Genomic DNA, 12,661 nt, shown 5'->3' with positions numbered 1-12,661 from the left:
AGGAAGTTGGGAGGGACAGTGTTTGATAGCAAAAAGGCTATGGACATGATGGATGTTGGTATTGAATTGGACTCCTTGGCATTTTGTGGTGAGCCTCCACAATGTAGCTGCAGAGGTGTTTTTCTTTCTTTTCTTTTCACTAGTTCACTTCAGATTTATCTGGAAACTAGCAAGTTTGCATTCTTTTTCGTGTGTCTGTTGACTAGTCAATGCTTCTTCAGTGACTGATCTCCTTTACTCCTAAATTATTAACTACTGTAGTTAAACGAGAGCTTCTTACTTCTGCTTTCTGTTAGTGTCTTCGCAGGAGGTAATTAACTTTGCTTGTATTACCTGACAAGGCAAACTGTAGTCGCAACTGGAATGACAGCAACACTGTTTCCATAATGAATCTTCACTCTTCAGTGGAGTGTGTGCTGATATGAAGCTTCCTGGCAGATTAGAAACGTGAGCCAGTGTGGGACTCGAACACAGGACCTTTGCCTTTCACGGGAAAGTGTTCTATAACCAAGTACGACTTGCAAACAGTCCTCACAACTTTACTTCCTGCAGGACAATTTCTGTGAAGTTTGAAAGGTAGGAGACGAGGTACTGGCAGAAGTAAAGTGAGACAAGGTACTGGCAGAAGGAAAGTTGAGAGAATGGGTTGCGAGTCATGCTTGGGTAGCTCAGTAGATACAGTAACTGCCAATGAAAGGCGAACGTCCTACTTTTGAGTCCTGCTCCAGCACACAGCTTTATCTGCCAGGCAGTTTCAGTATCAATGTGTTTGTGATTGAAAAGAAAAGAAGAAAAGAAATTAAATGTGGCTGAACCTGGCCCTACGACCAAGATGTTTGCTACAATGGCTGTGACTACTATCTCCACTGTGAGACAGTTTGTTTGCTTTTTCAGAGTATGCATAACTAGAATTTGTTTGGTGTAATAGTAGACTTTTTTGAAAAATGTAAGATACAGTCCTTGTTAAGAAAATTTTAAAATCACTGAATTCTGTACTAAAAAATAATACAGCACTTTTCCTTCACCAAATTATAGTAAAAATATTTATTCACTAACCTCCACTTGTCTTTTGAAGGCTGTGGTGATCATGCCCAGTCTGATCACCATTCTTGAGTGGAGATCGAATGTCTTCTGATGACAGTGTTTGCAATATGTGGTTCAAACGTTGCTTCTTTTGTAAAAAACGGCTATCATACAAGTAGCTGAGGTCCAGGTGAGGGTCTACTTGAATACGGGGTAAATGAATATTTTTTAAGTGAATTGTATCTTCCAGCACCCATTCTGAACCTGAAACAAATTGTGCAAAATGTCACCTGCAGGTGTTTTGATATCTAGTTTTTATCATATTTTTGTGTTCTGTACTATAAATATAACTGTGAACCACTTTACATATAAATATATGAAAATAAAAAAATAGTAACAATTTTCTTAAATTCTTTCAGTATAAGTTACTAAATAAGTGTCTCTCAGCTCTGTAATACACAAATTATTCTGGTTTTATCCAAGATAAAAGGACAACAAATGAGCTTGGTGAGGGGAAGGGGAATATAGAGCAGAAAAAAAATTTAATTGGTACAATAGAGGAAGTTAAATACACAATGTTACCACCCTTTGCTGGCCAACACCTCAGCCATTACAACTAAATCAGCCAGTCTTTTCTCTCATACAGAGAAAGGACCAACAGAGTCATCAGCATTGGTCCAGCAGCCCCGAAATTTGCGATGGACGGTATCTACGTTAATACAGAGCACCCTTGTGAGCCACCACTATGAACTCACCTGTATTTTCCTTAGGCTTAGTATGGTACTGGCTGCCAGCCAGTGGCACACTGACCCAGGAGTTGAGTTGCACCGAGGTCTGCACATGCCGGTGTTTACCAGTACCATCACAGCTCACTGGCATATAACCCAGACCAGAGGCCACAATCTCTCTCACTTGCACTGTTATGATCCTCACTAGTACTGGGATCTTGTGAACTGATCTTTGCTATGATCTTGGCTGCACTATTGCAAACTTGTAAATATCTGTGTTATATTGTGAAGTTTGATGCTCTCACTAAACAATTGAACTATTATGGGTACTTTTCTTGTGTGGTTACCACAAACGAGTTTTGTAAATGACAAAGCGATCATCAGAAATGTGAAGTATTATTTCCACAATGCAGTTTCCTGACAATGTTAAAATACTCATGAGACTAATCTAATACATACCAAATGTGTGTGCCAAAGATAAAAATATCGTGATTGGCATGATCTTATGCATACAGAGATTCAGATTTTTGTTGTAACTGTAGGTAAAAACACATGGAAACTGAGTAGAATTCTACTCAATTTTGTATCAAAACAACAAATTTAAGATATGTTTCTTCCTGAAATGCACCAATTAACATCCATTAAAACATCACAGAAATAATCTCATTAACACCAATTAAAACATCACAGAAATAATTTGGAAGAATTTGTGTGCTGTGGTATTCATTTTAAAAAGACTGGTTCATACCTGTGGAAGTTTTATCATCTCTCTATAGCTACCACAAGCTGTATCCATTTCAACATGATTAATATAGTAATCCTGGATCTCCTCCTACAATTCTCCACCCCATTCTCCACTCACCCCCAACACCAATACCAAATCATCGGTTTGTGATGTCTTGGATTGTGCCTGTCAGCAGATCCATTCTTTTAGTCATGTACCATAAAGCTCTATGTTTGCCTGATTCAGTGCACTACCTCTTCACTAGTTAATCAACCTATACAACCAATTTTCAGCATTCCTCTGTAACACTACATTCCAAAACCTTCTTTTCTTGTCTGTGCTATTTATGGTCAACATTTGACTTCCATATAACACTAAACTCCAAAAACATACTTTCAGAGAACACTTCAAAAAGTTTAAATTTATTTTGATGTTTCTTTTTCAGGAAATCTTTTCTTGCTATGGCCATCCTGTATTTCATATAGTTTCACAACTTCAGACACCATCAGTTATTTTGCAGTCCAAATAACAATAAGTATACACAACATTTATTACCAGATACCCAGAATTAAAATTTTTAACAGAACAACGACTAGCTGATCAGATCCGTGTAATAATCAAAAATAACAGGATACCCCCAGTCAGAATTAGAAAACATCAAACAACAAGTACAACAAATACTGGAACAAAATAATATGCAATCATAAGAAGAAGAAAATACAGTAATGGGCTCACACATCCCAGAGCAAACAAACAAAGAGCAACACGCATCAATTAAACAATCAGAGGAAAACGAAATCTTAAGACTGCCACCAGAACAAGTACAAATAGAACACGAAGTGACACACATGTTAGATATAGAACAACAACTTCAGCTGACCTATATAGAATACAAAGACATAAATAAAGACATTAGACCATTCTTGCATAGACCGCCAAATAACCCACAAGCCGAAACAACAGTAAAAACTATCAACACAATCATACACAACAAAATAAATGAAAACACAACTATGGAAGAGTTACAACTACTGGTTTATATAGGAGCACTCACTACACTAAATATACACACTAGGCAGAGATCAGAACCAACCAACACACAGAAGAAACCCACAAAACCAGCATGGCAACACAGGCTACAGATCAGAATAGAATAACTGAGAAAAGACACTGGACAGCTAACACAATTTATAAGAAAAGAAATATCAGACAAAAAAACAAAAAAGGTTAGGTAAAATCTCACAACAAGAAACGAGAGAGCAATTAGATGAAAAGAAGCAGAAATTACAGGCATTGGCCAAACGACTTAGAAGATACAAAAAAAGTGAAAATAGAAGGAAATAATACCAAACATTCAACCCAAACCAAAAGAATTTTATCAGACAATAGATAACACACACATTAAAATAGACAATCCACAAAACATAACAAACATGGGGCACCTCTGGAGCAACATATGGTCAAATCTGGTACAACATAACAGGCATGCACAGTGGATACAAGCAGAAACAGACACATACGAGATGATATCACAAATGCCTGAAGTGATAATTTTGCAAAGTGAAGTTACTCGAGCAATTAATTCTACGCACAATTGGAAAGCCCCTGGAAAAGATAAAATAGCAAATTTCTGGCTAAAGAAGTTCACCTCAACACATTCACATCTAACTCAATTATTTAACAGTTACATTGCAGACCCATACACAGTCCCTGATACACTTACACAAGGAATAACTTATCTGAAACCTAAAGATCAAGCAGACACAGCAAACACAGCTAAATATCGCCCCATAACATGCCTACCAACAATATACAAAATATTAACTTCAGTCATTACACAGAAATTAATGACACATACAACACAGAACAAAATTATAAATGAAGAACAAAAAGGCTGTTGCAAAGGAGCACAAGAATGTAAAGAGCAACTGATAATAGATGCAGAGGTAACATATCAAGCTAAAACTAAACAAAGGTCGCTACACTACGCATACATTGATTACCGAAAAGCTTTTGATAGTGTACTCCATTCATGGTTAATACAAATATTGGAAATATACAAAGTAGATCCTAAATTGATACAGTTCCTAAACATAATAATGAAAAATTGGAAAACCACGCTTAATATCCAAACAAATTCAAATAATATCACATCACAGCCAATACAGATTAAGCGTGGAATATACCAAGGAGTCTCATTAAGTACTTTCTGGTTCTGCCTTGCTCTGAACCCACTATCCAACATGCTAAATAATACAAATTATGGATACAATATTACTGGAACATACCCACACAAAATCACACATTTGCTATACATGGATGATCTAAAACTACTGGCAGCAACAAATCAACAACCAATTACTAAAGATAACAGAAGTATTCAGCAATGATATAAATATGACTTTTGGAACAGACAAATGTAAGAAAAATAGCATGGTCAAGGGAAAACACACTAAACAAGAAGACTACATATTGGATAACCACAGCGACTGCATAGAAGCGATGGAAAAAACAAATGCCTATAAATATCTAGGATACGGACAAAAAATAGGAATAGATAATACAAATATAAAAGAAGAACTAAAAGAAAAATATAGACAAAGACTAACAAAAATACTGAAAACAGAATTGACAGCAAGAAACAAAACAAAAGCTATAAATACTTATGCTATACCAATATTGACTACTCATTTGGTGTAGTGAAATGGAGTAACACAGACCTAGAAGCACTCAATACACTTACACGATCACAATGCCACAAATATAGAACACATCACATACATTCAGCAACAGAAAGATTCACATTAAGCAGAAACGAAGGAGGAAGGGGATTTATCGACATAAAAAACCTACATTATGGACAGGTAGACAATTTAAGAAAATTCTTTCTAGAACGAGCAGAAATCAGCAAAATACACAAAGCAATCACTCATATAAATACATCGGCTACACCACTGCAATTTCATAACCACTTCTACAACACTTTAGATCACATAACATCAACAGATACGAAGAAAGTAAATTGGAAAAAGAAAACACTACATGGCAAGCATCCGTATCATCTAACACAGCCACACATCGATCAAGACGCATCCAACACATGGCTAAGAAAAGGCAATATATACAGTGAGACAGAAGAATTCATGATTGCAATACACGATCAAACAATAAACACCAGCTATTACAGCAAGCATATTATTAAAGAGCCCAATACCACAACAGATAAATGCAGACTTTGAAAACAACAAATAGAACAGTAGATCACATCACAAGCGGATGTACAATACTAGAAAATACAGAATACCCCAGAAGACATGACAATGTAGCAAAAATAATACATCAACAGCTTGCCTTACAACATAAACTTATAAAACAACAGGTTCCCACATACAAGTATGCACCACAAAATGTACTGGAGAATGATGAATACAAATTATACTGGAACAGAACCATTATAACAGATAAAACACCACCACATAACAAACCTGACATCATACTCACCAATAAAAAGAAGAAATTAACACAACTAATCGAAATATCCATACCCAATACAACAAATATACAAAAAAGAAAACAGGAGAAAAAATTGAAAAATACATCCAACTAGCTGAGGAAGTCAAGGATATGTGGCATCAGGATAAAGTTGACATTGTACCAATTATACTATCAACTACAGGAGTCATACCACACAATATCCACCAGTACATCAATGCAATACAGCTACATCCAAACTTATATATACAACTACAGAAATCTGTAATTATTGATACATGTTCAATTACCCGAAAGTTCCTAAATGCAATATAACATGTACCGTACAGTTAAAAGGAAGTCACGCTTGATCAAGATCCGCATCACTTTCTACTTCTGATCAGACATAACGTCTGAGATAAGAAAGAAAAAAAAATAATAATAACTTGTCTGCTCTGCTACTTTTGGTGTCATTTCCTACACTAATTCCCTCAGTAAATGCCTTATTTAACACTTTCCGCCCCTCTGATTACAGCTGTGTACATTAATTTCACTTTGTCTTCACTGCAACAGAAGTATTTTTCCCAAATGGGAACCTGAGGTACATATTTGTGATTGTTTAACCTTTTCATCATGTACAAGTGCTGCCAACTGTTGAGCATCACTATGAAAATATTAGCAAGTCAATGCAGCAGTGCATAGCAGCTCATGACCACCAGAATACACGGATATGGTTGGTTCACTATATTCTACCATATAATTGAATATTGTTATTGTTATTTTGCATGACAATTCTTGAATGATCATGTTACTATTAATTACGATAGAGATTTTTTCATAATTAATTATTTTAGTCCATAAAATGAAGCCAAGTGTGCAACGTATGCTTTGAAAACAGTTACATAATTTTGTATAAATCTTGCATCTACAATCATTAAAAAGTTACCTAAGAGCATTACCACATACAGAAAAATTTTCTTTCCTCTAAAAAACGGGTTTGAAAGGGTTAATTTAACTACTTTCCATCACCCTTGTTTAACTTTTGTTGTTTCATCTTACAACTCCTTTTCAAGATATCCATTCTGTTCAACAGTTCTTCCAAGTTCTTTGCTATCTCTGACTGAATTATAACAACATTACCAAAGGTTGAAGTTTTTATTTCTTCACACTGCACTTTAATTCCTGCTTGCTTTACACAAAGATAAACATAGGAAAAAGGTTGAATCCAAGCTTCAATCCCTTACCAGTTACTGCCTCCCTTTCACACTCTCTGACTCTTATAACTGCATTTTATCCCTGATGACCAATGAAATCTGTTAAAAGCTTTCTGTAAATCTACAAGTGCTTTAAATGTGGGTTTGCCTTTCTTGGGCCTATTTCTTAAGGTAGGTCATATGGACTGTAATGTTTTACATGTTTCTACATTATATTCCTGGAAGTGGAAAAAGGGGGGGGGGAGTGGCAAGTTTGATGTTAAATCATGGGAAGGATATTCTGAGATCAGCCTAATGCGTGGGAGAGCCTGGTTTGAAACATTTTCTGTGCTTATCATTGTGTGTAGTGAAAGCTCTTTCTCAGCTGGATACACTAAGAAACAAAATTTTTGACACTTAATTCATACTCTTGTCTCTGGTACAATCATGGATACTGTCTAATTTTGCTGCACAAACAGACTGTTATTTAATATTTTCAGTTTTCCTTCAAACGAATTTGATGCCGTTGGTTTTTTTACTTCATATGAAGCGAGTGACCACTGTGGGTGATTGGGGCTCATTCACAGTGTACCATAAACTGACTGCTACTGTGTCTGCTGTGCAGGCCAAAGATGTTGAAACGACAAGCTTCAGTATGCTGTAGAGTTTTTTTTTTTTTTTTTAATCAACGATAATCAGTTAATTGTTGTTGTGGTTTTCTTGGGAGGCAGTGGTTAAAAAGTGTAATTAGTCCTGATGAGCAATCTGTGACTATGAGAGTGAATCAAACAAACAGGATTATTATTTTTTAATAAGTTTACTTCAGTTTCAGAAAAATTCATACACTCAATTATTTTTCTATATAGTCTCTTGAGTTGGAAACACATTCTTCTAAGTGGATAGGCAGTTTCCTGATCCTGTTTTCGTAAAATGAATGTGGCTGTGACAACAGCCAGTTGGGCACAAACACTTCGATAGCGCCATCCTCATCATATCTGCGTCCTCTAATTGCTTCCTTTAGTGATTCAAACAAAGAAAAATCACACAGTGGTAAATGTGGGTGCCTCATCTTCTCATCACAGAGCACAAATGACATTGTCGTGAGCTGTGCAAACAGCTACCAACACTATATCAAACTAAAGAGGAACATTTTTTTATTCCAGATCTTGACTTGCGATGAAACATGGGTGCACCATTATGCCATGCAATTGAGAGAAAAAAAAGCAGCATGGAATGATACAAAAAGGATGAATCTGCTACCATCAAAGCCAAAAACTATCTCTGGGTGCCGAAAGTTCTTGCAGTTGTCTGTCCAAACAAAACGTGCATAATGTCAGAATGGTCTAACATTTCCAATCTGGGGTTATCATGCTTCATGACAGTGTTAAAGCACACAGAGATTCCCATACTCAACAAAAAATTCAGGAATTGTACTGGACCAATATAGAACATCCTTACGTAGGTTTGCCTTTTCTTAATCTTTCTTCTAAGATAAGTCGTAAGGTTAGTATTGCCTCACGCGTTCCAATATTTCTACGGAATCCAAATTGAATTTCCCCGAGGTCGGCTTCTACCTGTTTTTCCATTCATCTGTAAACAATTCATGTTAGTATTTTGCAGCTGTGACTTATTAAACTGATAGTTCGGTAATTTTCACATCTGTCAACACCTGCTTTCTTTGGGATTAGAATTATTATTTTCTTCTTGAAGTCTGAGGGTATTTTGCCTGTCTCATATATCTTGCTCACCAGATGGTAGAGTTTTGTCAGGACTGGCTCTCCCTAGGCCGTCAGTAGCTCTAATGGAATGTTGTCTACTCCCGGGGCCTTGTTTCGACTCAGGTCTTTCAGTGCTCTGTCAAACTCTTCATTCAGTATCATATCTCCCATTTCATCTTCATCTACATCATCTTCCATTTCCATAATATTGTCCTCAAGTACATCGCCTTTGTATAGACACTCTATATACTCCTTCAACCTTTCTGCTTTCTCTTCTTTGCTTAGAACTGGGTTTACATCTGAGCTCTTGGTATTGAAACAAGTGGTTCTCTTTTCTCCAAAGATCTCTTTAATTTTCCTGTAGGCAGTATCTATCTTACCCCTAGTGAGATAAGCCTCTACATTTTTACATTTGTCCTCTAACCATCCCTGCTTAGCCATTTTGCACTTCCTGTCGATCTCATTTTTGAGATGTTTGTATTCCTTTTTGCCTGCTTCATTTACTGCATTTTTATATTTTCTCCTTTCATCAATTAAAGTCAATATTTCTTCTGTTACCCAACGATTTCTACTAGCCTTCGTCTTTTTACTTACTTTATCATCTGCTGCCTTCACTACTTCATCCCTCAGAGCTACCCATTATTCTTCTACTGTACTTCTTTCCCCCATTCCTGTCAATTGTTCCCTTATGCTCTCCCTGAAACTCTCTACAACCTCTGGTTGTAAAGTGAAGTAATGTAATGTTTGACAAATAACAGAGTCCAACCACAACATATAAAAGAAGAACACTTGGAGCTGATGTATTTTGGGGAAGACTAATATTTATAGCAGCAGTGAGTACTGAGAAGCACCTTTCAACTGTTCCCACACTGTTTTCATCAAAGTTTCAAGATCAACAAATGCAAAGACTGTTGCTGAGAAATGCCAGCAGCGATGCTGGAGTTGCTGGGCCCCACTACTACCAACTGTCATCGTAGAAGTGAATGCAGTTGTTGACACACAGTCTCGGACTGATGCAGTCAGGACCTCCACTACAGTAGCAGATGACACTAACGACAAGCTGATGCAAAGTGACTCTGAAGATGAACCAGGTCAAACTCCACCACCAGCGATTGAGTTTCTGAAACTTTATCAGTGAAAGAACGGCAAGAAAAGACAAAATTAGCTATTTCTTTGTTGAAATTTAATAGCTTAAGTAAGATTACAGGAGGCCTACAATGACTCTGATGAAATAAAAAAAAACTGTAGTAGATTTAAACAAAAAACTTATGGCTGCAAATATTCACTCAAAATAATGAGTTTAATGTTAAAGTGGACAATTTAAGTAAAGAAATAAATACTCAGAATAAAAAATTTAGAGACCTTGTCAGCAGCCTTTGAAGTTTGTAACCAATATAATATAGACAGATTTGCAGAATTAAATGGTAGTACGACAAAACTTGACAAATGACTGGAAGATCATATTGCAGAGCTGAGAGTTGAAAACCGGTTAAAATCAGTTGTTAATATAATTAATGGTCAACTAAACAATTTAAAACTTACATTAGACAAAGAAGTAGTTAAAAATAACCCATGCTTGAAAGAGGAGTTAAACAAAATTTATAAGTACTATGAAGGGCTGAGCAGAAAGTGTTACCTGATGTAAATTTCAAAAGAAAATTACAGAGAGTGAGTTTTCTTGAATATAGCAACTGAATTAAAGGAAAATAAACAAACTGTGAAAAATTTACAGAAATATATGAACTGTAACAACCACTTGATTACTGAATTGGAAGAAACATTCTGACAAAATACAGCTAGGGAAATGGGAATACTATAGCCAGTACCAGCAGATTTTGTATGCTGAAAAGAACAAACTGACAGTAAGTTAAAGGAATTACTTGGTAGATCATAGAGATTGCTAACCCCACACATGTATTAAATGTACTGAAAGCACTGCTAGTAAAAATAGAGTTGTATGAACTGTACTGTTGATTTGGAGGAGAAATGTGAGGTGACATAGGGCAGTGGATACCTTCTGGGAGAAACAGAGGGAAGAGTGCCATGCAGCAGTAGTCTCCTTGATTGTGCAGATTTTATTAGAGGGGGCAGTAGCCAATCATAGGTCATTCCATCTTTGAGCTATTATCTGCACCTGTAAATCCACTTCTGCAATCTGGAAAGCAAATGTGGGGCAAGTTATAGCTCCTCTAGCCAAGCGATTAGCCAGTTCATTCCCTGAGAACTTAGGACCCAGAGAAAGTCAACTGAGCCATTTGTGTTACTAAGTTCAATGAGTAGATCATGAATAACACACACACAGGGTGACAAGAGTGACATTGGTCAATGGCCTGATGATTGCTATTGAGTCACTATAAATTAAAATACAGTAAAGGGAAGATCATTTAATAAAGTGGAGGTCTCTGTCAACAGCTATCATTTCCACTGTAAAAACGCTACATGTTCCTGACGCCCAGAGGGTGTAAAAGCATGTCCCATCTTATCCACAGTTTTAGAGCCATCAGCGTAAAAGGTAACAGCATCCTGAAACTCCAAAAGAACTGGAAGTAACAGGTGCCGAAAGGTCAGAGACTTAAGAACCTGGAAATAGATCAGTCCTAATTCATGGCTTGGGCACCAACCAAAAGGGGCAGGAGGGTGTGTGTGTGCATTGAAACATGGGGAGCACTTTCCAGGGACGATGGGTGGAGATCCTAGTGGAGAACTGCATGGTGCATTCCAACTGGCAATCCTAGCTGAGGGCCAGTATCAGGAGGCTGACACACCTTGTGTGTGAAAAGAATGGGATATGTTGAACAATCAGGGAATTGTTGGATGATGATTACATAGGAGACCAAGAGGTAGTACCGTAGGAAATGAAGAGGTAACATCCCCACTTCTGAAAGGAAACTGTCTATGGGACTAGTCTGGAAGATGCCACTGGTCGGACGAACTCCAGATTATGGGCCGAGTCCAACAATTTCAAAGCTGAAGGTGCCACTGAGCCTTAAACCTGGTGACCATAATGCATTCTGGATGAGAACAGGGCCTGGTAAATATCCAAACCACAAGAGGTGTGGGCAAGGAATCAGAGAGCATTACGCTTCCACATACAACTAGTCTTTAGCAGATGAATATAGGACAGCCAAGTCAGTTTTTTTTTTTAATCAAAAAAGAGGCCCAAAAATTGGGACCATGGAACAACTTCCAAGTGCTGGAGTTCTGGATCAGGATGGACCAAGTTATGATAACAGAAATGCATGACCCACATTTTTGCAGGGAAGAACTGGAAACCATGGGAAAAGATCTATGCAGAGGCATGTTGAATGGCACCTTGGAGTGTCATTCAGCTGAGGCTACTGAGTGGGAGCTGTACAAAACGCAAAAGTTGTCGACAAGCAGCGCAACTGTGACCACCGGCCCAACTGAGCTCACTAGCCCATCGACTCCCTTGGGCTCATGGAGAGTTGAGTAAAGTATCAACTCAAACCCTGGCCTGTGGGATAAAAACTGATGGAGACTTGAAAGTACCCATCATGGAGGGTAAGTAAAATATGATAGTGTCAAGTGGTGTTGTATGTAGGTCAAAAAAGACTGTTATGAAGTGTTGGTGTTTAGAAAAAGCCTGCCGGACTGCTGTTTCCAACCAGATCTGTTGTGAATTGTCCCGCCTGGAACCCTCACTGATAGGTGGACAAAAGGCCCTAAGACTTGAAAACTCTGCATAATGTGTGGGCAACCATTATTAGCAGAACATGCAGATGAGGCTAACTGGTTTGCAGGTGTCGAGAGATGTTTGGTTTTGCCTGGCTTAAGATTGAGATG

General features: G+C 37.4%; 1 protein-coding gene across 4 annotated transcripts in view; it reads right to left on the bottom strand.

Annotated features, from left to right (window-relative positions):
• Positions 1–12,661, bottom strand: part of LOC126281225 (dmX-like protein 2) — a 313,079-nt gene that overhangs the window by 166,856 nt on the left and 133,562 nt on the right. For all 4 annotated transcript variants that reach the window (XM_049979978.1, XM_049979982.1, XM_049979980.1 and 1 more), the window contains exon 22: positions 1,057–1,287. In XM_049979978.1, the coding sequence (XP_049835935.1) occupies positions 1,057–1,287 (231 nt within the window). The remainder of the gene's footprint in view (positions 1–1,056; positions 1,288–12,661) is intronic.

The sequence above is a fragment of the Schistocerca gregaria genome, chromosome 7, assembly GCF_023897955.1.
Source record: "Schistocerca gregaria isolate iqSchGreg1 chromosome 7, iqSchGreg1.2, whole genome shotgun sequence".
Taxonomy (NCBI): Eukaryota; Metazoa; Arthropoda; class Insecta; order Orthoptera; family Acrididae; genus Schistocerca; species Schistocerca gregaria.
The sequence above is the reverse complement of the archived record's forward strand: the minus strand, read 5'-3'. Positions and strand labels throughout refer to the sequence as shown.